At 41.9% G+C, this 27,567-nt stretch overlaps 1 protein-coding gene across 4 annotated transcripts in view; it reads left to right on the forward strand.

Moving 5' to 3' along the window:
- Positions 1–704: 704 nt before the first annotated feature.
- Positions 705–27,567, forward strand: part of evi5b (ecotropic viral integration site 5b) — a 42,854-nt gene continuing 15,991 nt past the window's right edge. The window contains exons 1-13 of one of the 4 annotated variants that reach the window (XM_079506889.1): positions 705–1,000; positions 9,535–9,746; positions 16,850–17,039; positions 20,012–20,236; positions 20,736–20,810; positions 20,986–21,111; positions 21,202–21,345; positions 21,995–22,084; positions 22,561–22,658; positions 22,889–22,949; positions 25,129–25,182; positions 26,383–26,415; positions 26,832–26,981. In XM_079506889.1, the coding sequence (XP_079363015.1) occupies positions 9,613–9,746; positions 16,850–17,039; positions 20,012–20,236; positions 20,736–20,810; positions 20,986–21,111; positions 21,202–21,345; positions 21,995–22,084; positions 22,561–22,658; positions 22,889–22,949; positions 25,129–25,182; positions 26,383–26,415; positions 26,832–26,981 (1,380 nt within the window). In that variant the 5' untranslated portion in view covers positions 705–1,000; positions 9,535–9,612. The remainder of the gene's footprint in view (positions 1,001–9,534; positions 9,747–16,849; positions 17,040–20,011; positions 20,237–20,735; positions 20,811–20,985; positions 21,112–21,201; positions 21,346–21,994; positions 22,085–22,560; positions 22,659–22,888; positions 22,950–25,128; positions 25,183–26,382; positions 26,416–26,831; positions 26,982–27,567) is intronic. The other 3 variants (XM_079506890.1, XM_079506891.1, XM_079506892.1) reach the window with 3 other exon arrangements.

A 27,567-nucleotide genomic window follows, 5' to 3' on the forward strand; every position in this document is an offset into this window, starting at 1 on the left:
ATTGGTTCATGATGAGCATCTTTTCTGCAGTATCAATGCGTAAGCTGTGTGACGCTGTGTGACGCTGCAAATAATTGTGATGACGGGTGGCAGCTTTTTCTAGTTTAGTTTAGTCCGTTTAGAAAAGTCTTTGGATGTATAAATGATAATTTGCTTAGAAATAGAAAGTGGTTCATTTAACACTTACTTTGAAAGAAAAATGTCAACACTTGAAGACTTGACACCACAAAATTCTCTCATTGTATATAACAATAGTGTTTAATTGGCTCCTGTCTTCTCAAATGGAATTACTTTCCCCTACAGCAATGAACTTCAGGTAAGAAACTTCAATCACAGCTATAGCTGTGCCCTACATGCACTTAAATTTGCATTTGTCATGGGCATTATTACTGTTCCACAATTATGTAACTATGAGAGAGTAGGTCTACAAATATAAACAATTCATAGGCATGGTCCTTTAGGGCTCCTATCCCTAGACCCTTGTAAATCAGAGAGTGTAATCTACAAATGGACCATTATATTTATACTCTCCCTGAGTTAAAGGGAAACTAAATATAGGCTATTTTTGTCAGATTAGATTACAGGGAATACAATAGAATTTGGACTCAGAAACAGCCTTGCAAGTGCAGCCACTCAGTAGCAACACGAGGTGGCGGTAATGTTCCACATTGAGAGCCATTACGGCGCATGCTCGGTAGGATGTAAACATTTAGTACTCGGCTCGTCGTCTGTCTGGTGTGGAGCGTCGCAAACATTAGTGTAACTGTGTGTGTGTATGTGTGTGTATGCGTGTACACGTATTCGGCTTCATGGGCTGGACCGTGGAAGTCAATGGGGACTAGCTAATGCTAGCTATCGTTGCCTCAAGTTGTAAAACCTCGGGGAAATAAGTGTTTTTAACACGTTTCAAAGCAGTTTGTTTCTTTTAGTAGTGAAACCCCGTACCGTCGTACATGGGAAGTAGACCACGCTTACTGCCGGCGGTCGAAAAGGCTTCAAGGTAAGGCTTGGTTCTTATGTTTTGGGTTCGGTCTATGTCCTGGCGAGAGACAGTAACTTTAGGTTCTTGTGTTTTGAGGCCGTCTATATCCTGGTGTGAGACAGTAAACTCTGGTTTCTTGTGTTTGGGGGTCTGTATCTCTATCCCCTGGTGTGAGACAGTGAGGGTTCGGTCCTATGTCTTGGTACGAGACGGTAACTAATGGCACTGTTGTTTGGCAGACAGAAGCGTTTGATTCTGCCGCAAGTAGTGATTACAATATCTGGTTTGCTTTCGTGCTAAACGTTTGCGTCGAACTGTTCATTGGCTTGTAAAGTTGGATCCAGGGCACTGGCAGGCTATCATCTGACAGACTGGCACAAATGGGAATATTGCATGCAACATGAGATGGGTTTTGTATCTGTCTGTTACTAGATACTGTAACACTCCTGTAACTTTGTTGTCTTGCACTGGGCAGGGCTACTGTAACATTAGACACAACATAACACAACGTGTTCCAAAATGGACCCGTCCATTTGGTTACATTTATTCACTGAAGAGTTACAAGTGCATACACTGACACATTGAGGATGGTACTGTATACCAGGAATGCTAAGTCCTGTGTCAACTTCCATTGATACACAATACATCAAACACTCTTTTACAGCCTGCGTGGCAAAGGGAATTTGCATCAGGCAGATCGTGGATAGCATGGCTCAACTATAATGCTGTTACTTAAGTATTGAAGTAACGACGTTATCCCTTAAAATGAATGGGGAACTCAGGTCCTAGAAAAGACGTCATCTATTAAAGCTTAACACGACCAGACATGACACCCCCCCCCCCCTAACAGTTACTGTACGTTTATTATTGCTAGATTTGCTATTAGTGTTGATGTCTTGTATATTGTATGTCTTTATGTCTTTAAATGTCTTGGTGAATTGAATATAGCAATACACACAAGGACCACAATGGATAATATTTAGTGTCATTGTAAAATCGTACCACTGTACTATTTTAACTGTTAATAAAGTATTAAATCAATAAAAAATGACCAGCTCAAAGACAAAGTTACATTGGTCTTCACTTACATAACATAACCCATATCATGTTGATCCAGAAAGTTGACTTGAAAAATCTGAGCCTTGCTATTGATGTCAGGCATTGATTAGACATGGTGAACTTTCTGTTCCCCAAATTCAGTTAAAAGTACTGTTGTCTTAGCGTTTTAACAGTGTGGCGCCTTCAGGTCACATGTTTAGCCTACTTTAAAGATTTAGTGTGTCATGACTTGGGTGGTCAGTTCCTATAATTAAGGTAGAACAGCTAGTAGCATTTTGGCAGATGTAAAGAATGCCTGTGAGAGAGCAGAACAGATGGCCCATTGAGATGACTTCTTGTCAGAACTCGTCCCATGAAGACAACGGTCACGCATTTACACAAAATCATTTGACTAATTCCATACAGTCCACACACACACACACACACACACACACACACACACACACACACACACACACACATATTTCAAGTGGAAAATGTAGAGACACAGCAGAATTGTGCCTAAAATAAAGTAATTTACGTGCTACTGGTATGCTAAAGCTGTTTTGAGACGTTTAATTTCAAATTCAAAGAATAGGTGTCAGGTGAAGTCTAAGCTAATGTTTTTCTTTAGGCCACACATTTGAATAGAGAGGGATTATGTATCCCCAAGTCGACTGAATGTGTGTAGGCTATATTGAAATTCCACAAGTGTCAATACAATCCCTGTTAAATTAATTTAGGCCTTTATCTATTCTATGTGTTTGACCTGGAAGCACAGTTTCTCACAAGTTGTCTAGACTAAATAAACATGTAACATATACATGCCATAGACTGCTTCCAGGTCACACATAGTCTATAAAACAAAGACAATAGTTGAGATTGAGGTCTAGCTGTCAGGTTTATTGTCTTAAACTAGCAATCATGTCTCATTTCCTAGGCTAGGCTATCGTTTGGAATGTAGTTACTGCAGGCTACAGAGCGTTGGAACGGTTTCAGGGCAGCTCACCTTATTATGTGGCTGTGTATGTACTTAAGAACAGCCTGTAGGCAGGGGGACCATTGAAATGTACAGTGTACACTGACTGCACAAATCTGAGTTTCCCTCCGGTGTGTGAAGTGAAAGGCTTTGAGAGAGCCATTTCTGCCATGTCCCTATACCCTGAGAGCAAATGGAATGTATGTTCTGTTGAAGATGGCCATTCAACCTCTGTTCTCAAGTGCTCCTGCTGTGGCAACTGATTCACTGGCTGGGACTATACTGTAAAATGATCCATGTTAATTTAACCCCAAGAGTGTATAAATGTTTCCAGTAGGGTCCTTACAAGTCCATTTGGTTATATTTGTACACTTTATGAGTTACAAATGGATACATTGAACACTGAGGATTTCACTGTGTAGCATGTGAAGACAAGTGAAGTGGAAATAAGCCATTATTACTGGTTGTGGATTATATCGTCATACCATCTCCCACATGCGTACAGTACCAATGTACCCCTACTAATGACTGTGAAATGGATTGTAGGCGTCTTTGCAGAATCTGTGCACTCACTGCACTGTATGGTATGGGCTAACTGATAGCTTTTAAGGTACTGGGTGTTAGATGAGATTTAAATACAATTTGCCTTTTGTGAGTTTCAGTTCCCTGATTTTCACAATGTTGTTTTGCTGAGGCTTTATTCAAACCCAGTCTTGCCTTTACTGTGGGTTTCATTAGCTATGCGTAATGCGTCTCAGGGGCCCATTCTCATTTGAATTCTTTGCTAAACCATAGAGGCAACTATTTCTGTATCCAGGATTTATGGGGAAACTGCACTTGATTTGGTTTGTCTTGCAGAGAAGAATGTTGTCTTAAGCCACCTGGACACTAGTCAAATTATGAGCTACTACTTAACTTTACTACTACAATTGAAAATTTAAATATGCCACGTGTATAAACTTTGGCATTTGGGCTGATGTTCTTCATCTTGAATGATAAAGGATTACAGCGCAAACATACATCTAGATTCTAGATCTACCTCATGTGTGATCAAATGAGACCTTGTATATTACAGAATTTTAGTGGCTGCATCACAATGCCTATTTGTGTATGTTATACAACACTTATCTCTTTAGTCTTAACACATTTGACCTCCTTCCTCTTGGGGTTTACTGTAGAATATGCTCATCTTAACCACTTAAATCATATACACTAATACATGTTGTTTACCGAGGTCCCCCCCCCCACGGGCCTATACTTGGTCTGCTCCTTTTTCCCCAAAATATAAAACGTGACACGTTGTGATCTTGTAGACTTCTAGACTGGTCAATGTTAGTGTATTTTTGCCAAATGTTCCCCTATTATGACATACCCAGAATATGGTTCATGTCTCATGAGGTGAACAATGAACATATTTAATAATAATAATATCTTATAGTGCTTTTCTGAGTACCCAAAGACGCTTTACACGGGGGGGGGGGGGGGGGGGGGGGGGGAAAGGAAAACACTAAAAGCTAAAAAACATTAAAAAGAAAGACAGTGAGAAGGGTTAGCTAGGGAAGGCAATATTGAAGAGGTGGGTCTTGAGGGCGGTTTTGAAAGTTTGGGGGGTGGGGGCATCTCTGAGTGCCTTAGGGAGGGCATTCCACAGGGTTGGGTCATCAAAGGAAAAAGCTCTGTCACCCCACGTACGGAGTTTGGTTTTGGGGACGTCGAGGAAGTTTGCGTCACCAGACCTGAGGGAGCGAGAGGGGACATGACGTTTGAGGAGTTCACAGAGGTATGGGGGAGCCAGGTTGTTTAGTGCTTTGTAGGTGGTCAGGAGTGTTTTGAAGTGGATTCTTTGAAATTTGAAAGATGACCTTCTTCATCTTGGCATTTATTTACTCCAGAATATGCTCATCTTAATTCTCCCTAGTTATTTCTGCATGGCATCCTGCATTGAGGTTGTGCCTTTGATGGATTCTTTCTTTCACCCACACATCCTCATCTTGGCTTTCAAAAGGAAAAGACCACAGAGGCAGCGCTTTGTGTGGCTCAGTAGTGCATTCAAAGAGAACTGGGTACTGTATGGAATATTATCATAGAAACATTTTCAATTCAATTCCTTCAAGTCCTTAAACTACTTTCAAACTGTCTTTTGGCCATGTCATTATTGGCAGAAAGAAAAACTCTAAGGGAATAATGATTAAACACCCTGGTCTGTGTGAGTCAAAAAAAGCAGAAAAAGGTTGTCCCAGTCTCCCATACACATACTGTTGATAAGTCATTACATAGAACATTAACTGTTGGCCAAGAGTGATGATCTAGTCTCGCGTAGCCAGACAACTATTCCTTCCACAATCTCCGAATGCTATATAGAGTCTGGAACTATAGCCCCCATGCGCTGAGTAAGGAATCTGAGCACGAAAATATATTTAAAAATATCTTTACATTTTATTTTTGTATTTTCTTTTCTGCTAAGCAACAAGCTATATATGCTTAGATGATTTCGATTTATATTAGGATAAATTTGCGCGACTGTAAAGACGAAACGGAAGTGGGGAGGAGGCTCCACTTCTGCTTTATCGCTTACTCATGATAGCTCTTCCGTTGGTCCAGACTGTATGATGAAGCATTTGGAAATTGCGGAGGCAACGGGAGTAACGCAAGACTAGTGATGGTCTAATCTCTCAACAACGGATTCTGAGCAGAGCTCAATTATATTGATTATTTGTGAATGGAGCCGTTTTGAAGTGTCTACTCTTGACATGAAAGGTAGATATTAAATAGCAATTCAGAGGTCTGGACTGGTGATGTGAAGATGTAACGATGTCTTCCATCAACATGATTTGTTTGGTGCTTAAAACTGCCTCAATAACAGCCACTGAAACCGGATGGAATAGATGGGAAGCAAGAAGAGAAAATATACTGTATATTATTAGTGAGCTGTCCCTTCCCTTCAGTTGCTGATAACATTTGCTGATAACATTTGTTTTTTTCTATATATGAAAAAAAGAAAAAATCAAAAAAATGGCTGCTGTGATGAATAGTCAATTACTTTCTATGACGGCTCAGGAATAGGGTGTAGTACCAAAAACAGTGGTGGGATACAGGCCTACTTCCTGTTTGTGCACAGGGCTGAACAGATGTGGTACAGATGTGGTACAGTGTTTGGCAAGGTGGATAACAGCTAGAGGTTCTTCAATCAGCTTGTTTAGCTTATTATGTAAGAATATGAAGAGGTGATTGATTAGGCCCAGTAGCCTCATGATTGAACTGTCTGATGTTAAAGTGTTGCCTGTGTTATTATTGATTATTGAGGGGTGCTAGCCCCTCCTATGCCCAGCTTTCCGGGTTTGTGAGATCAGCTTGTGATTGACCACCCCATAGCGATGATTTGATTGGCTGAGTAAAGTACATATTGAAGATAAAATAGTGAGTGCAAAAAAGTGAAGACGACAAAAGTGGTTGGCCGGAATGACATTTGTGATGATTTGATTGGTTGAGCACGGAATGTGACGTATGATGATGTATTATGATAGGAGCGTAATAGAATAATATATGGATTTTCCCAAAATTGCAGTAAAAATTGTTATGTACCCTAAATTATACATATGAAATGAGCTATGCCACAATTCTTACAAAGATGACATCCAAAGTATAACTGAGGCCAAACCTCTGTCTAGCCTTCGTTGATTTCCTCCAAAAATAGCCTATGTCCTAACATAATGGCTGTCCACACCAAGTACTACGTATATTGTTCATCACTGTTGTCATAATAGTTGTGTTGTGGACTCTGCCGTCATCCACTTGACTTAAAAATAATTTAAAAACTATTTATAGTTCTAGTGGTCGGCCCTTTATAGAGTATGGGCTGACAGAAAACGGATTGTGTAATATTGGCTATGTTTGGCAGAGAGAGTAAATGTAGCATACGTGTAGTACATATCACCCTAACACTTCTAGAGGCTCCATATGTGGAATGTCTTGTGTTGTGTTTGCTGTGCAAAAGCAAAGTCACTCTGGGCTGTGTGCTGAGTGGACTTTAGTTTGCTCTCCAGGCAGCAGCAGCAACATGGTACTTACTGTAGCACATTACACTTTCCACAAGATACCCCAAATAAATATCTTGTCTCTCACTCTCTCAGTTGGTTGTTTGCTGTGTGCACTTGACTACGACAGTCACAGCTACAAGTTAGTATACGTATGACTCATCATTCCTAGACATTACAGGCGGGATGAGTCTGATGATTTTTTTTTCTCCCTCCACCACTTCCTGCTGTAGTAGTGTGAAAGTTTAGGCCTGCTGACTCGCGCTCAGCTCATAGCCCAGTGACAATACTAATTCCCCGTTTCCTCTCAGATCTGCTGTGAGGTGGATTCCACACGTCTTGCTGAGTACAGCACTGCTGTTCCTGCTGCATGCTGATTTGAGCAGTCTCCTGTAAGGGCTGGCCTACCTTTGGTAGAGCACTTTGACCCTTCATGACAGTGTGATCACCATATGACTCTGAGACAGCACGCCTAAAGAACAGAGTCAACAAAGCAAGACAAAGGCCAAAGACGAAGCCTCTTGATGAAGGGATTGACTTTGGAAAAAGCTATTTTTTTCTGTATGTTTTGCTGAACATGCATTCTTCATGGAACAGGCCAATAGGCAAAGGTTGCTGATGTCGGCTAATTTCAAATAGCAGCTCTCTACAGGTAGGATCACCATGTCACCTTAAATATAGCAGTTCAGTTTTTTTCATTTGGCTTTTTGTGTTTTTAGTGGCTCACTTTCAGGAATGGTTTAGTCACTCACTGTCTTGTGTATTAGATATTTGGCCTGCCTGATTGATTTAGAAACAAAACAAACAAACCATTGTGTGGTCTAAGCACAAACTCTCACTAGCATATCAATTTGTCTGCTAAGCTAAATTGCTTTGCTCAGCCTAAAACAATGTCTGTGCCATGCCGAAACACAGTCTGACAGATCAAATGCCACCATGGGTCTGTTTCCCCCCCAGCATCATGTGTCTGTCTGGTTGCATAACATATCTTACGTTTCCAAGTGTGTTTAATTAGCGTCTTCATTTATTTTCCTTACCTAGTTTGGACGTGTTAAAGCCTCTGCAGCTCTGTGCCATAAGCTTTATATTCACCATATCCATTACTCTGCCTATTTCCCAGTAGTAGCACTAGATTTTACATTCATTCATGTGATATAAATAAATGTATCTCCATCTATTTGTTGCCAGCAGCAACAATCTAGTAGGAAGCTACTGGCTAGCTAAAGAGGAATGACATAGATTGCCTTTGATAATAGTCTATTTGTTTAGTGGTTTGTTTAGTGGTTTCCTACTGAATTGGTTCAAAGAGTTGGAAATTGTGTGAAATTTGTATGCTATATTGGAAAAACTTTGACCATATTCATGTTGCACCAGATCTTTTTGTTTTGGTATTTTGGACCACATGATGAAATGAAATAGAAATCAGAATTAAGTACATTAATAATGTCTCAAAAGCATAAACATACCAATTTTGTCACTACCGAAACAAACACTAATTAGTGACTAATTGTTTCGGTAGTGACAATTTTATCTAGTTTTTAGCTTAACTCTACAATGCTAGGCAAAAAATGGCTAAGAAAAACAGCTTTAAACTGATGTACATCACATCACATTTTGCAGAAAAACCAAAATTGTTTATAATTTATGAGAAATAATGTGTTTCGGTAGTGACACTCCTTGAAACCACACAGTGATTTTCAGACTTTGGAAGACATTCATTTCAGACTGAAGTAAACTAGTTACTCACCATTTGGCCATGATGAACATGAAGTCTATGTTACTTCTTGGTGAAGAGTGTGGGGGTGTGGCTAAAACCAGGCTCCATCTATGGACTAAAACTATTTGTGTTTCGGTAGTGACGTGAAAACATCTCAAATGTATTGTGATTAAATTGATCATAAGATGATATTTGTACACATGTTAGGTCTGACTACTTAATTGTTTTTAAAAATATATTTTACATTGTGGGACTGCAATTTGAACCAATTGGGGAGAATGGCTAATAGACATTACGTGCCCAACTTACCATGGAAGCTTTCTCTTCCATCTCTTGCAATACTGCTTTGATATCCATCTTCGATGATCCAATCAATCAACTCAGTCCATCTTCGATGATCCAATCAATCAACTCAGTCCATCTTCGATGATCCAATCAATCAACTCAGTGCACATTTCCCTTTGAAGTTCAAAGGGATCAATTAAGATCTCCTGCCAAGCCCTCCCCCACAGACAGAAACGTCCCTGCAGCCTGCAAGGGATGAATGTCAACAAACAGTGGAATGTCATCATAAAAAGTGTAACGAAACCGAAATGCAGTGGCTGATGGAGGCGATTTAAAAAAAAATATATATATTTTTAAGATTTAGGCTCAAAATTACCTATAATGCCTTTAATAGATGTTCTCTTGGGTGCATCACTGCAGATTGACGTTGGCATGGTACCGTTTTGAAATCCCATTCACTGTGAAATGCTCAGTGGCTCTCTTTACATCTTCTCTGCAGGTGGCGACAGACAAGGTGAGCAAGCTGAGTTCTACTCTCGCATGGGTGAAGAACTCAGTGTCACACACGGTCAGTCAGATGGCTAGCCAGGTGGCCACGCCCATGTCCTTGCCGACCTCCTCCTCCTCCACGTCGCTATCTTCGCCGTCCTCGCCCGCCCAGCTCAGCCCCGATGAATTGGAGCTGCTCGCCAAGCTTGATGAGCAGAACCGGTAAGCTAAATCCGCTCGTTTTGCCTGGTATGACAACATGGGCAACTTTTTGATTTCTTGAGCCAACTTAAGTGCCTTGCAGAGTCGAACGTGTATAATTTATAGTCTCCTGCATACTTCCATTTGGTGACAATGTGATGTTTACAGACGCGACCAACATGTACTATTATAAATGCTGTTTGGTGCGACCAGGTCTATGAAAACAAACCCAAAAGAAGTAACCAGTTTCACCACTTGAGCCCGATTACATGAGCTATTTTCAGAAAGAATCATGAAAGCGTGTTCCTGGGGGTCTGGATGTTCCGGCGACTCCCTGGGGAGTCATCATGGGGTCATTTATTGACCGTTTTGGACACGGGCGGCTCGCCGGAACCGGGCCGGCACCCTGGGTGCGTTCCTGGGGGTCTAGATGTTCCGGGGACCCCCACACAGTACAGAGCACAGTAGAGTACAGTAACTATAACAATACATGTGTAGTTGCACCGCTCAGTTCACACAGGTGTGAGTTTTAGTAATACAAAGTAAACATTTTGTTATCAAACATTCCCCATATGTTCCCAAAATGGACTTTGTTTTTAATGACCAAAATAAATGAACTGAACTGACTGAAATAATTCCTACAACACTGATGTGCTGTAAGAGGAGCTATGAGGTTTTGAAAATGTTTTCACACTACAGTACGGTCTGTTTGTACTACAAGTAATGTGGAAAGTCATAGTATTGATTTGGTAATCTAATAGCCACATAGTCCTCACTGAGTCCCTCGCAAACTGAAAAGCAATGAAGCAACACTTTGCCTGTCCTTTTAGCTGTTCATTCATTAAAGGACTATTAGAGGAGGGTAGACGAACACCTTTCTGTCTGTCCTGCTGTATGAATTCCTGCCCCATGATGACTCTTACCCTGTGCTGTCAGTGTTGGCATGGAAACCAGACTGAGTGGTTCCAAAATTAGGGGTTTGGGTTCACAATTACCGCCAGTGATGGATGAGGAGCAGTAATGTGTGTTTATGCGAGGTAAAGCGATTTGATTAATGTCATCTGTGGGTCTACAGTAGTCCCTGGTACATGGTTCCAAAATGACAGATTATATGCTAATGAACCCCCTTGATAAGGGAAGATAAGACAGAGTTGGGGTCATTGATTTGGTCCCTAATGCCCTGCCAGTGGCAGCGGTGGCCGAACGGATAGCGGCGCGGTCTAGATACCGGAAGGTTCCCAGTTCGAACCAGCCGTCCGACACGTTAAAATTACCACCGCTGAAATGCCCTTGAACAAGGCATCAACCACTACGATGAAATGTGTTCTATGAGCAGGGCCTGGCTGGAAACAAGTTCTTGAGCTTAGCCCAGATACCCTGGGTAAATATAGATTTCATTTCATTTCATTTCATTTCATGGTGCTCTGGGTTCTGTCCTTTGTCAAAAGGTGGACATAAGGCATCTGGCCTTTAGAGGTTCATAGTTCGGGTGCCATTTGACCCCTGCCTCCACCCTGACAAGTAGGACCACAGCTGGGCCCTTTCACCAGGCACATGTCTTTGCTGACATGCTTTCCCATTAAATCCCATTAATTCTGTAGGAATATGCCAAGAGTTGCCTTAAATATAGGAATAATATTCTAATTATCTGGGCGGGAACCCCTTTTGGTGTTTTACCCCTTCAGGCCGGGATCCCATTTTGGGGTTCTGTACAGTATTTCAAAATGACAAAAAGTTGATGCTGCTATATAAATATTTTCCAGAAAACGTAGGTCAGGATTTAGAAGGCATTTTTAGAATCAGCCTCATGCCTAAATGGGTTAATGATTATTTTCATTGCTGCTTTGTTACCTCTGCCAAGGTGGTAATGATTTATTTTGCAGCTGTGTGTGACATTGGCATATCTTAAATACTTATAATTTATTGTCCATCAAATACCTAAATAAGGTCCACAATGTGCTGCAACATGTTCTTCTATTTTGGCCAAATGTTCTGTTTTAGCTGCTTCATTTGATTGATTCAGCAGCAGATTTGAACAGGAACCACTCATAATGGTATCATGTTTCCTGTTCAAATCTGCTGCTGAGCCAATTACAGTAAATCTGATGACTGTATTGACATGGCATCTCAGTTGTTGTGGCAGAAAGAAGACTCAGTTTTGCTGGACACTGCCACAGAGAAAAAGAACAGGTCATTTTGGATATTCTTCTGTGGAGACTACCCTGCCCATCAAGACTAACAAGACCACTCACATCTCCAGATGTTCTGAGTAGAGACACAGGACTGACTGTGAATGAACTTTGTGTGGCAATGAGCAACAGAGACCAGTGGAAGCAGCTTGTGTCGCAGATCTCAAGGGCACTCGAATGATGATGATGAGAAAAATATTAGGGAATTTAGGTGCTTGTCCTGCTGGGAGCATGCACAACAAATAATGCTTATCGGGATTTGCAGACAGACAGACACACAAACAGGCAAATGCATGAATCTTCTGGCAGAGAACTTATCGGTCACAGCCTAGGACATAGTAGTACACAGTTACACACAGCAAAGTAACTGCCGGTAAGGCACATAACTTTACAAATCAAACTGTTTCCAAGACAAGTACATGCATGTTAGACAAAGTGGTAGGTGTAAAGGGCATTGATCTTCTCATATGTTAACACAGAGTGATGTGCCCTCCCACAATGGGCCAATGGGCCTTTGTACCCTACAGACCAGATAAGAGACATAGCCATGCTTGTCACTAGCGTGAAAAAGACAAGCGACGGGAGTCCCGCATTTACTATGTGAATCTCTCAGCCAGGCATGTTGCTATTCTGGAATCCCTAGAATACAGAGGATATGAGGAGGACACCATGAACCTGTCTTGGTAAGAAAGCATCTGTCTTGTCTTTTTCTTTGGTATGTTAGATCGACAACGTCACGATGGAACAAGGCGAGTGTTGCCTTCTTTAACCACTTGAACGCAGGCATCCGTACTCTGGAGTGAACATTTAGCTAAAATAGCAGAGCAAAACGTGTTGCAAAGTGGCATGTTGTGAGCTTGTAGATCAGCTAGATGGTTAGTGTAGAGTGAAACGAGGAGGAAGGAGGCCTAGCAATAAGAGTCCTGGGAGACTCTGGTCAACTACATATAGGGTTTAAGTTAACACGATGTAGGACTAACTTTGTGGTGGTTCTGTTCATCGGTTAATTGTTGTAACTTTGTAATGGAGTGATTTTTATTCACCTAAATTATTTCACCTTTGTTTCTCTGTACAGCTTTGAACTAGTCTAGGTTGTTTGACTACTGGTGAATTATTTGCAGAGCCCCTGTGAAGCCCTCTACTGTAGGTTAAATGAAGTCAGGTTCATGTGTGCGTTGTAGGTCAGCACTACAATGTGGATGTTCATCTGATGTGGGTTAACCACATGCGTGAAAGAGATGGCAGTTTAGATAGCCATGTGAGTGTATAAGGACTACTGTGGTCCATTTTGTTTCCAGATGGCTCACTTGTATGACGAGTATGATGATGTCTGGGGTACTGTGTAGCATGGAGAAGTGGAATTCCCTCCCACCTTTTAAGTGAATCATTCAGGGCTACACAGTACACTACACTGATATTGTAGTTTTAATTTACTCCATAAAGGAATCAATCACTTTTGACAAACGCAGAAATCAAACTGTTTGTTTGTATTCTTTTCCCGTGAATAAAATCTGACTGTGCAAGGGCCTTAACAACAGGCAACATCATGCTAAGGTTGGGCGGTTTCCAAAATATTAAACCACGGTTTAAGCCACCCCAAAAAACACGGTACTCTGTTTTACTGTCTAATTTTAACGTGGCGAGCGGACGCATTACGCGCTCAAAATGACAGCTGTTAATAATCAGACTGCTATTACAGTCTATCACCAGTATGGCTTCTTTCCATAATGCTAAAGAGTCTAAAATGAACATGCATAAACACTTTATTGACTGGGGCATACAATGTTCCCAGCCGCACTTAATTCTATCTTAACTGATTATTGTCAAGTCTGGATATTAAAACTTGTGTCAGTTGTTTGTCACAAGTCAATCAATGCGATTTGAAATGTGAGTTCGCTGCCCGGGGGGGCGGACAGGCCAGGATGTATTTCATTTTGTCCATAAAAATGACGTCTGTAAAAACAGTTGCCACGTCGTTGCCATGGATGGTGGAAACTGAAACTGCAGTAGGCTATCCTTCAACTTAGGCATGAAAATAATTAGGGATGCACCGATATGGAATTTCTTGTCCGATACGATACTGATGTTTAAAATAACAATTCAGCCGATACTCATACCGATAGATGTTTGTTTAGTTTTTGTTGTTTTTATTTCCCCCTTTTGTGCCAAGGAAACTATACTATTATTATATCTTCAATACAAGAAATAAATTCCGAATCTACAACTTGGTAGGATGCAGATAACCAACACACCAACGTAGCTAATGCAAAATGTATGCTTTATCAACAACAGATAAATATTGGCTACTGCCATCGGTTAATGTCAGTTTTATTAGCCGATAACGATATTGACCGATAACAATGATATCGGCCGATACGATATGTGGACTGATACATCGGTGCATCACTAAAAATTATTCTTTGTCGTATAAACGCGTTTGTCAGCACTCAGCAGTTAATTTTACCTCAGGAGTTGGATCCAGGCGTTTATTTGATGATAGTCACACAGTAAACCCGACACTGTCTGGCACTACACGACACGTGTGTGTTACAGGTTACAGCTGAATGTATACTTTGTCGTAGGACGGGGCCGTGTGCCGAAAATAGCAGATCTACAAGCTTACAGCGTGTCACAGGCGCGACTTGTAGATCTGCTATTTTCTGCAAGCGGTCCACTGTATACGGTGGTATAACTCCAGCTTGGGAGCGGAGCTGTTCTCACAATATTTCATTTTCTAGCGCGATCGCAGAGTTTGCGGCTGACGGTGGCTGATAGGGATAGTAGATTAGTAGAAATACAAAGTTCCCATAGTGTGGGTGTCGCATTACTTAGTTTTAGACGCGGTCTCCAGCTGTTATTTGATGCTGCCATTCTCTACTGCGTGGCACACAACGCACATGTCACGTGACACTGTTTGGCCGACGCGACTGTCAAGATTTCATACAACCATTTTAAACCGCACAACCTTACATCACGCCCAGATGATTCACCACTGTTCATCCTAACCCATATGCTGGACACGCAGGCTGTGCTCATAGAGACATGCATTGCATTCGTTCCCCTCCCTCCGTGACCCAAATCTAGCTGTAACCCGAGCTAGGCTGGGAGCACTCCCCGGTGACGTCACCCGCTGCAGTCGAGAGGGCCCCTTCCTCCCCACATTTTCCGAGATCAGGTGTCTGAGCCTTTGTGTGCCTGCCTGCCAGCCATGGGGTTCTCTGCAGAGTACTGTAACAGGCCAGGAGCCACACTTTTCCTCTCTGTAGGCTGATCCTTGAGCAGGCCAACGCTGTCGGCAGCTCTAGTGACGGTACAAGCCAATGTTAGTTTGTTGAAGTATGACACGCATGGCTCCAGGTTTTGTCTTCAACATACCATTTTAAGGATTGGTGTTTATGACTTGTCAAAACATTTAATTACGTTATGAGTCGAGAACGCTTTTACATTTCCTGTGGGATTTGTTGTTGCTGTCATACCGACCTGTGATTGGCCTGTATGTTTGTTTGTTTTTTTTGTTGGGGAAAAGTCATGCCATTTTTTTATATTTGGCCGCTCATTACTTAATCATGTGAGGCTATCATTTGCCAAAAATAACAGTTCTACACGTTATTAGCGTGTAGATCAGTTATTTTTGGCAAGCAACACGTACCACAGAGGAGCTATAAATTAGCCGTCAGTCACTTTGAGGGCATGTAGGATTGTATCACTTTATAACATCACAGGAATATCTGCACTATAAATGTGAGTGGCTTTGTGCCCCAGCTTCAGTCACCCGGCGCCTTTGCCTGAAATATTTCCTCAGTATAAACTACACTAAATGTACACTGCATTGACAACATAATTATGCACACAACCCTTTTATATACGCAGTCAAACTGAGTGTTCATTTAACTTAAAGGGTGCACAAAATTACACTCTCATAGTTTCAAATTTGACTGTAGTCACTGTTTTTTTCTTGTCTCACTTTGAGGGGATTCTTTGTTTGTTTTGAACTTATGCTTCCCTACCATTTGAAGGAAACATTATACTTTTATCTCTAAAATTCAGCACCGTAAAGGTGTTTTTTTTTGTTGCTTTTTGTGGATCCGAAATCCCCCAAAAATAAGAAAACGGCAAGCAAAATATCCTTGCTCACAGAGTCTGCATATTATTTATATTCGTAGCAATGTTTTTGCAGAAAGGAATGGAGTCGAGCAGCACCAGTGAAGATGATTTTTAGTCCTTCTCTTATTTAAAAGAAAAGGACTAAAAATCATCTTGTAAAAGGAAAGGAAAAGAAAATATTGGGTTCATCCTATCACGTTCCCCAAACAGGAAGAATCATTCCAGACATTATATAAGAAGCAGCGGCATTATCCCGACAGGTTTCAAACGTGATTGACATAAAGTGAGGTTGATTATTTTTTTTACGTGCTCTGAAATTCACTCTGAAATTTGGTCCGAAAAACGTACCAGTGTGCAAACACCTTTGGCGTCATTGTGTTGCCTCTTCACACAAACCAGTCTTTGTTCTGACATTGAGAGACAACCATTGGTGGAAGAGACAGTTAATACCATGTGCTTGCTATTTATGGGGTGCAACAACACTTTGAGGATTTGTGTATTCAGTATTGTGTATTCAGGTTTTCCTTCACACCAGGGGTGCCCACACATTTATCTCCCCCCTCCCTATGACAGGCAGTTTCTGCTGTCCCCCCCGTATTTATTTAATGCATTCTCAATGGCAATAGCACAAACTTTGCCATGCTACTAGTCCTACATACACCTAGAAACCCCATTCAAACCTATTTAGAACACACGCAGCAAAGGTCATCAGGGTTGGGACTCGAACCTGTGACACACTGTCAGGCTGGATTACCAGCCTAGGTGCCATTTCATCAGATGTTGAAGTGAAATAATGTCTCACACAGTTATGTTTGACTGTACCCTCCGCAGGCTGTTGGAGACGGACAGCAAGTCCCTGCGCTCCGTGAATGGCTCGAGGCGGAACAGTGGCTCCTCGCTGGTGTCCAGCTCCTCTGCCTCCTCCAACCTCTCCCACCTGGAGGAAGACACCTGGATCCTCTGGGGACGCATCGTCAACGAGTGGGAGGACGTGCGCAAGAAGAAGGAGAAGCAGCTCAAGGTGAGGTGGACAAAGTACTCAACCCCAGTACTTGAGTCAAAATATGGATAATCCTGGTCAAATATTACTCAAGTGAAAGTTGCCAAATGTGTATTTGGGTAGTACACATGTACTGGGGTACGAATATTTATTTCAATATTCAATGATTCCCAAGTAGAAATTCTAAAGTACATTTTATTTTTTAATGTCAATGTATGGTGAGCTTGTAGATTGTCTGTTCCTGCAACAGGGCTCTCTCCAGCACAGAACAGGCATTTTCAGGTCGGGATACCAATTTGATCCAATCAGGAGAAGGAACTCATGGCTTAAAACGCTTAAATAGCACTTGCCCTACCTTACAATACATTTGTAAATGTATTTTTTTAGTGACCAACTCTGGTCCTGTGTGCTCTCGATTAGGCTGGATTATGAGCTCACAGAAGCACGTTTGACCTCAGCTCACCTATGATGTTGTTATCCAAAGTCAGGCATGCTACTCAGGAACTGCAAATACTAATAATTATTCATTAACTGAGATTACTACTGGTTTTACGACTTACAGCAGTCCAAAACAACGTTTAACTCTCCTTCTATAATATTAGGAGCATAGACAAAAATTCACAATAGAATTTGTAAATCGCAAAATTGGATGCATTTCCCATTGAACAATGAATCCATTATTTGATTCATCATTTCACCCCTAACTGTTTGGACCACAGTTGACAGACACACTGACTACATTTTCATTTCATGGACAGAGCTTGTTTTGGTTCACCTAATAACCTATTTTGCACACGACAACTTGCTAATTCGGACAGGGCACTCATGGACACGTCACGTGCAGCCATCATCTGTTTGGCACAAACATTGGCGTGCCTAGCGGCTTGCTCAGGCACACCATGCAGAGCCTCAAGGCCTCTGCACGCCTGCCCTGTTTAGTGACTTAAAAGGTCAGGCACTTGTAATATCTTGCACGCAGGATGTCAACTGAAACAAAATTTGTGCTCACAAATTCAACTTTGATGGAAATTGCCTACAGGTTTTCTCTTCATAGAATGACGACAATAGTAGGCCTATGTTTCCATTACACTGGACCAAGGCAAGAAACTGAATCTGTTATGTGGGCCCCAACAATATGACTTTGTCTAAAGAGCTCATCCTTTAAGTTAGACTGTACTTAGAATCTCTATCCCTACAAAGTTGTGCCTCAAGCTTTTACCTCTGGCAATGAACCAAACAATTCCCCTATCTTGACTGTTTACCTACTCGGTTTAAAAGTCATTCCTACGGCTAAGTTTGTGTGTGTGTAGTGCCTCAGTGTTGTCCTTGAACTTTATTATTTTAGTTCTTGACCTTTGAAACTCAATTTGAGTTTGATCATATAAAGGGGCTCTTGAGAACTTGTTTGTCTCCAAACCATGTTAAAGAACTATCGGTTTGTAATTTGAGCTGTTGTGCTTAAGTACACATGTGAATGTCAAGGAGCTCAAAAGATGTGTGTACATACAGCATGTGTCTGTGTAACCGGGGGAAGTGTAGTAAAGAAACTGCATCGCAATAATCAATGTGTTATTGTGGTATGTCATGGCCAGATGGCACAACTGGCCTGTGATATTAATCATCACCAATTCCTTCTCTGAAACAGTCGGTCAGTTGGTTTTCTCTTCCCCTCAGCTTCCGTAGAAAGTGGAAACATGATTTTATTCGCATGAGTGTAGAAGGGAACCTCCAACTTTTTTTCTTTTCTTCCCTGTCAGCGAAACTATTTTTAATGTATTAATGATGTATTCATTTTGCCCTCTGGACTTTCCTTTCTACTGCTCTGGCAGAGAAGACTCTTTCTAGCAAAACCAAGTGAATATGCACTAAAGGCAGACCAGGTTTACTGTAGCGCAGTAATATGGGTAGGCGTCAGCGATGACTCCAGATGTCTTACATGAATGCCTAATTCATGAGTTTCCACTTACATCGGTGTGTTAGTGAGAGAGAGACTATGACGGTGGGCTGGGAAGACGAGGGTGACAGAATGAGCAGCAAGTGTGGTGGCACAGAGTTCAGCTTTCTCTCTCAGACAAGACAGGATGTGAGAGGGTTTATTGTTCCAGCACAAGGCTCGGCCTGTCTTGGCTGACCTCGGTGAGAGGAGAGAGATCCCCTGCTGAAAGCCTGCATGGGTGGACCTCTGATCCAGATACACCCTGCACCCACACCACGCTCAACAGCTGCACAAGGCAGTGTTCCCTCCCAGAGATGGGATTAATGGAGTTATATCGGCAATAATATGCAAGGAAAACATTTCGCTCTGCAGGACACCTCGCTGACAAGATTATTTAGTGGCGGAAAATTGTGTTATCATGTGGAACATCCCGTGCTAGAATGGGATAACATATTAGAGAGCATAATGAGATGAACAGACGCATGGCTGTATCCTGATATAAATAACACTGGTGTGTGTGTTGTAGTCCCTGGTGGAGGCCAGCCTGTTCCCCTGTTCAAAACATGTATATTTTTGGAAATATCTTTTTTTTTTTTTTCTTTTTTTACACCTTTATTTAACCAGTAAAATCACATTGAGACCATAGTCTCTTTTACAAGTGCGCACTGGCCAAGAGAAGAGGCAAATAAATGTTACACAGCTCTGCCAGTAACAACAAATACAGGACAAGACAAACATATGACATCCGTAATACCAAAAACCTACTACCAGGGAGGCTCGGAGAGAGTCTAAATAGCTAACCACTAAACCAAGTACAGACTAAAGAAGACTAATAAGAACAATACATCACGAAACTACTAAGCTAATATAAAACTAAGAACACAGCAATTGCTACTCGTCAAAGCAGGAGCAATGACTGGAGAGTATGCCAGAGGCATATAATCTAGGGAAACAGTTTGATAGTTGTTGATGTATTTTGGGGCTTTTTATGCCTTTTACTGATTGTGTAGTAGGTTGACAGGACTTAATGGATACCTTTTCTCATTATCCCTCACAGGACCTAGTCAGAAAAGGGATTCCTCATCACTTTCGGGCGATAGTATGGCAACTTCTCTGCAATGCCCAGAACATGCCCATCAAAGATCAGTACTCGGAGCTCCTGAAGATGACTTCGCCCTGTGAGAAGCTGATTCGCAGGGACATAGCGCGCACGTACCCAGAACATGATTTCTTCAAGGAGAAAGACAGCTCGGGACAGGAGGTGCTCTTCAATGTCATGAAGGTAATTTTCTTTGCTGTTTCCCCCAGTGAAACACATACATATCTGTACAAGCTTCACAGGTTGGTTGCTATTTCACTCCAATTCAAGGCAGCAAGTAATGCAATTTGTGAGTGTATAGTTTGGTTTCGGTCACACGCACGCACACACACACACACACACACACACACACACACACACACACTAGTTTTGACTAGTTTTGTTCCCAAAGACACATGGCGTTAACCTGAGTCCGCCAGATGGGGCAGCAGAGAGTACACTGGGTTCCCCCCTCCTGTACTCTCTGCTGCCTCATCTGGCGGAGTCAGGTTAACATGACGTCACCACTCAAATAATTTTATGTCCAACATTAGTTGTCCAACAAATGTGGCATTATGTCAGGAAAACACATGCTCTACAAATGGCTTGACCAGCAGTCCATGTCTGTGTAGTTTCTCATGTAAAACCAACTGTGCTCCAGAGACCACTGATACTTATCCCACATCCCTTTCTGTTGTCTCAGGCCTATTCTCTGGTGGACCGTGAGGTCGGCTATTGTCAAGGGAGTGCCTTCATTGTGGGACTGCTGCTCATGCAGGTAATCCCAATTATGCCTTCGACACACAAACTGTTTCCTTGGAGACACAGATTCGTTATTGCCTTCCGGCAAATTGTCCAGCATCCGTGTGTACATATTTGTACAGCTGGATGAGAGAGACTCTCATCCAAGAGAGAGTGCGAGTGTTTGAATATTGCAATGTTTTCATCTCTAGATGCCAGAAGAGGAGGCGTTCTGTGTGTTTGTGAAGCTGATGCAGGACTACAGGTTGCGGGAGCTCTTCAAACCCAGCATGGCTGAGCTGGGCCTCTGCATGTACCAGTTTGAGTGTATGATCCAGGTAGGAGCCGTATTATGACAAATTAAATCACTGCAGGGGCAGGTTAAGAAGTTATGGGAAATGATTTCTCACAACCTTTCGATCACGCAGGAGCATCTGCCGGACCTCCATGTGCATTTCCAGGCCCAGAGCTTCCACACGTCCATGTACGCCTCCTCCTGGTTCCTCACCATATTCCTCACCTCCTTCCCTCTGCCCGTTGCCACCAGGATCTTCGACATCTTCATGTTGGAGGTCAGTTTGAAGAGACCATGAATCACCATTTTGAGTTCAACTTTTTCTTGGTTAAAAGGTTTAACTGTTCAATAATACCTGCTGATAAAATACAAGATTTAATCAAGCGACAATAGAGAATCGACGGTATGTGGTCCGTTAGCGCCACCTAGCGGCACAAATAAATGAGACAAATTAGTCAATTTTGTGAGTGTCAACATTTATATTTTGTATTGTCTCCATCTCTCTAATCTTCCTTAATTATAAAAAGTAATACTTGTTTTATGGCCTTTCTATACTGAAATCTGTCTTAAGAATAACAGGTTAAAGGTGAGGCAGAAGAGATGACACTTTTGACAGACTTAAAATAAGCATGTTCAATATCTCTGTATACATTTTTGTTCTCATTTAACCACTTAAACCCTATATATATACTTTGTTGACCACCCCGGTCACCCCAGGGGTCTATACTTGATCCTCCTCTCCTTTTCCCCCCTCTTCACCAAAGGAAAATGGCCGATCCACAGGTTTACTTGAACTTGTAGATCAACTATTTTCACGAATGTCCACCCAGTTTCAGGATCTAGGGTTCCTGTGGTTAATGGAGCCATTGGACCTGTGGAAGCTATTCTAAGAATTCCTAGTGATGACTGGTGATGTTTTTTTTAAGGGACTGGAGATTGTGTTCCGTGTCGGGCTAGCCATCCTCGAAATGAACCTGACGGAACTCATACAGCTCGACATGGAGGGAATGTTACAGGTACAAACAACAAAGCAGTAAGCAACATCTGTGCCCCTGTTTTGGAGCTCTCATGAGCCCATGCTCACAATCAGCATAACCCATTCTGACCTGAGATCAGATTCTAAAAATGTCTTCTACATCCTGACAGTTTTCTGAAAAAGCTATGTTTCTATGTCAGTCGTTCTTCGATTTTTAAAAAATAGCAGACCTACAAGCTCGTAGCGCGCCACTCGGTGGCGCGCTATGAGCTTGTAGATCTGCTATTTTTCAATAGCTAAAGCATAACATAATGCTAACGCCAAAAGGGGTTCCCGCCCAAAATGGGTTAAACTCTCACCACCACGTTAAATTGATTTATATATATGTGCGCTCCCAATGCGCACACTGACATTTTGGTGGCAGAAGAACACCTTACCACAGCATTTGTAAAGCAAGTGGTATATGGACCCTGACTGGCTCTCATCCAATCTCTCTTTTTCCTTGCTGCGCTCCAGCACTTTCAGAAGGTCATTCCACGTCAGCTGGACAGCGGGCCAGACAAGGTCATCCAGGCTGCCTATCAAGTCAAGTACAATGCCAAGAAGATGAAGAAGTGAGTCCTGCCATTTCCATAACTGCGGAAGCTTTTATTTTTCTCCCTACCTTGACACTGGAATTGTAAATAATGTGCTGGAAGACTAGTCACACTGAAACGTTTTATTCCCCCCAAAAAATACATGTAATGTTGGCTTATACTACAGTTTCTTGAAATTGTTCATTTTTATTTTATGAATGTTTTCTGTCACATTTATTTATATAATTTATTTTATATAATTATTTCAGGTTGGAAAAAGAATACACTACAATCAAAAGTAAAGAGATGGAGGAGCAGGTGGAGATTAAGGTGAGTGCAGTGAAACGGGCATGACTCATTGAACATGACACATTGAACATGACACATTGAACATGACTCATTGAACATGACACATTGAACATGACACATTGAACATGACACATTGAACATGACTCATTGAACATGACACATTGAACATGACTCATTGAACATGACTCATTGAACATGACACATTGAACATGACACATTGAACATGACACATTGAACATGACACATTGAACATGACACATTGAACGGCAACAAAACAAAATGATAGGAATTCGATTGACACGATTTGGATTTTGGAAATCCTGCAGGGATGTTGAAAACACTACAGGTCCTACATATCTGACACAAAATAATCCAAAAGGATGCAGTAAACTCACTATGAGTGTCTATGGGAAGTATCATATTTTACCCTGATAAGGCTACATGGTGATAACCAAATCATAGACATTCTTTGAAACACTGTGCAGCCAGAGATATTGGGTATAGCTTATATTGAGCGTGTGTCCATCGAACCGAGCCAAAACACATTCCACGTTTATATCATGACTAAAAAACAGTGACATAAAATACATGAAATGCATGATTATTTGTATCCGTCCACTGTGAATGCACCTTAAAAACGACTTGACACCAGACGAACAACAAAGCAAACAGTAATGTTATTGGGGACCTATTTGATTTCCGTGGGACCAACATGAAAGATCAATTTAATTGTCACGTCACATGATTACAGGTGTAAAAGAGTCGGTGCAAATTTGTTTTGTGCAAGATCTCAGTTTTAGAGAGAATCATGGGAAGGAAGGCACAGACAAATAAAAATGAGAAATCAAATTATATACATAAGCCATAAGGTGCATGACTAAAACTTTTGCAATGGATAGGTGGTGCTAGAAATGTCCGAAATGCTGTTTGTGCTTGTCCAGTACATACAAATAGCAGTATGGTATTTAAAATCACAGTTTCATATACAATGCATTGTTAAAGTGACATGGATGTATATATGAAATGCAGAGCATCGGGTATAACATATGCATGGTTAAGTGGCAAAACAACATGGCGATGACGCTCAGCACTTGCTCAGCACTCAAATGTTTGCCAGGTGAAAATGAGTCTGGTGCTGTGGCATGTGATACCCCGGTAATGCTTACCTGGCCTTGGCCAAGGAAGCTCTGAGAAGGAAGGGAAGTGGTCACGTGACTGGGCTGCGCCATGACACTTTCATGGGAGCCAAACTCACACCGGAAGTGCAATGAATACATGGCAGTGAATGGAGCCGGCTGGACCAGCTCATAACAAACATTATTTATGAACAATTGAGACCTTTTGTAAAGTAATCACTTCTGGAAAATAGAAGACATATCACAGGTTTTCTAATCACTTACTTTTTGATGTGCACAGTATATAATTTTATCTTAGGATCTAAACGGCAGCAGGTATCGTTTCTGGCTCTGAAGTATCGCGAGATCTGGCTGCCAGACAGGAAACGGTGGGAAGTCTCGCGATACTTGGTGCATTCAGAAAGGTACTTTGTGCTCTTTAGATACCATACCTCTATAAAATTTACACAGTGTACACATCGAAAAGCAACACAGCAGACAATAATGTGTTACATGTCTTCTGTTTTTTTTCCCTTTTTTTTCCAGAAGTGATTACTTTACAAAAGGTCTCAATTGTTCATAAATAATCTTTGTTCATGAGCTGGTCACTGAGCTCTCATTGACGCCAGTGCATTCTGCCAAACTTCCGGGTAGTTTGGCTCCCATGAAAGTGTCCATGAAAGTGTCATGGCGCAGCCCAGTCACGTGACCACTTCACTTCCTTCTCAGAGCTTCCTTGGCCTTGGCTGCAGCAGTGGTGTGAATGGATTGTGGTTGGGGTGTTTGATTTGCCTTGGCTACACACAATTTATCTTATATTCCTTGGAGGGGAAAGAAGGAAAGTTAAGTCACCTCTTAAGGCATTTGAAATAAGGTAAACGACTACAAGTGGACGGGCACGTCCATCTTGTTTCCGATTCATTTTCTGTTTACTCAATTTACTAGCAACCCAGAGCTAATGTAAGTAGCATACAACCACAATCTATCATAAAACATTATCAAGTGAATGTGTTAAGATGCGCAATGATGCACTATATTGCAAACCGTTCACCATTACTGACCTTGTTTTCGTTTTTTTAACGCAGAGGTTGCGAAATGAGAACAGGCTTCTGAAGCAGAGGATAGATACATTGGAGAAAGTGAGTACAATCTGGGTAACATAACAACCATGGCAGTGCATGCACCAGTCATTCACTGTCGTGGGCTTTCACTTTGAGGTCACCAACATTGTTGCATTAACCCATCCAGTGTATGTTCATATGTATGCAATTGCATCTCCGGTTGACCGCTGAGAACACACGTGGAGTCACATATTCACTAACTAGGCTATACTTGTTGAAACCCATCCAACTAAACAGTGGTTTATACTTTGTTGCACAGTGTATTGCACACCAAAAATAGTAGAGCTACAATCTATCTATTTGCGGTAAACTAGACCTGTGCACAACTACCCTTATGATAACTTCCTCTATGTTCAGGGGGTTTGTATTAGTTAATATCTTAAAACAGAAGTTGGCCATCGGAATGCATGTTGCCTCTGTTATGATGAATGTGTGTGGCGTACATGTACTGTATTTACACGCAGGGATCTATGTCATTCTTATGGTCACGTCTAACTCAAAGCAGCAACCGTTAACATGCTTTGTCTGGAATGCGAAAGTGAATGCTTAACACACATTGGGAGATGATACGGAGCACTGCATGCCAAGGTGTGCTGTTTGTATCATTCATGCGTTGTATGGCACAAATGGGTGCTGCCACTGCCTGGTGCAAGTGCCACGCATGAGGTCTCTGCAGTGAATATGCCAGGGTGTCCGACGTCCGTCACAAAGGAGACTTTGCCTGGAGACTTATTTTTAAACCAGTTCAAGGTTGCTTCACTCTGGTCTCTTATTCATAATACATTTGCTAATGTAAGATCATTCAAAAGATTGGATGAACGCCACTTAAAAGCAATGGACCCTCTGTTGCGTTCGAACAAGCATGGCTCCTAAACACTATTAGTGCTGATGTCTCACTGCGCTTTCTCCTCTGGGCTCTATTTGCTGTTAGCTGTCCTGTGCTTTGCCTGTGTGAAATGTGTCACTGTGTTTTTCCAACACCATCTAATTTCCACACTGTCACCACCTCATTCACAATCTCGTCACCACGCTGCACGGCAATGTTCCTTTTCTGACTCTGAACGATAACAGTTCTACTGATTTTGTCCAAACGGGAGCTGAGAGGAACATTGCCTATCTTCTCTAGAAAAATCAATTGTTCCTCTTTTTTGTGTTACAACCTGTCTTCTTGTATTGTCTTTCACTCTCTGCTCTCTTGTTGATATTTCTGTTTTGTAGGAAAGTGCTTCCTTGGCAGATAGATTGATCCAGGTATATTGCCTATTTTCATGTCCTTATCACTTGTATCGAACCTTTACCCTTTTTTACTTTGCATGCTCATCGTTAGCACTTAAAAATGACAAAATTATCATAATGGTCAGTATCTTCCAAAATGACTAGCATAGAGATTAACAACATTCTGTATAAGAGAAATAAAACTAACCCTAGCGGATCTCATTTGCAATAACCACTACTGACTGAGTATAAAGTGCATGTAACACCACACCACTGCATATCACAAAACTCAGAATAATCACAAATCATGCTCAGAATTCATCTAAAAAAACCAACCCCTCCAAACCAACAGCATGTGCTTGTTCTCCATCCTTTCATTTTGCCCGACCGTTCTGTTTTCACCCCTTTCACCGCGCTCACCCCATCCCCCCTCGGTTGGCTATGTCCCCAAGGGACAAGTGACTCGCGCCCAGGAGGCAGAGGAGACCTACCTGGTCAAACGGGAGCTGGCCACGGTCAAACAGCACTGTGAAGAAACAACTGCTCAACTGGAGCAGGCCCAAAAATCCATCAGGCAGCCGCAGCAGCAGCAGTCTCAAGCGGTAAGGAAAGGGCCACAGTCTCCCCAGCTTGGCAAGTGATAGCAGACTAGAGGCAAGGCCCTAAACAACCCTTCGACCTGGCAACACGATCCACAAAGTGATACGACAAACCTGCTATTGTGACACCATGGTTTTCTTTTGAGTCAAACCAGTGTGTTTGCAACGTGTAACCTCAGACCGACTGTTGTTGAGACTTGCTTGAAAACGTGTTTTGTTTGTTTTTCTGTTCAAGTTTGAATTTGCCATGCTTTTTCTCCTCCTTTATTGTTACCATTTTACGAAGTGAAAAAACGAAACAAACGACAGCAAATCGAAGCCATTTGTTCATAATCGTCCAGAATGGCATGGATGTGGTTTCTCTCCCCACTCTGCACACCGGTTATGCTTATGCATAATGATCTCCTTGGGCATGCATGACTTCACATTGGGACACAGTGTTCCACACATCTCAGCTACACATTTGCAGTGTTCTGCGTCTCTAGAAATGTACTCATGAATTTGTAAGCAGATGTGTGAGCGGCTTGTAGGATTTAACACCACTGAGGTGTTTGTTGTTCTCAGCCAGCCAGTCATCTGTCATCGGTGC

The sequence above is a fragment of the Electrona antarctica genome, assembly GCF_951216825.1.
Source record: "Electrona antarctica genome assembly, chromosome: 7".
NCBI lineage: Eukaryota > Metazoa > Chordata > Actinopteri > Myctophiformes > Myctophidae > Electrona > Electrona antarctica.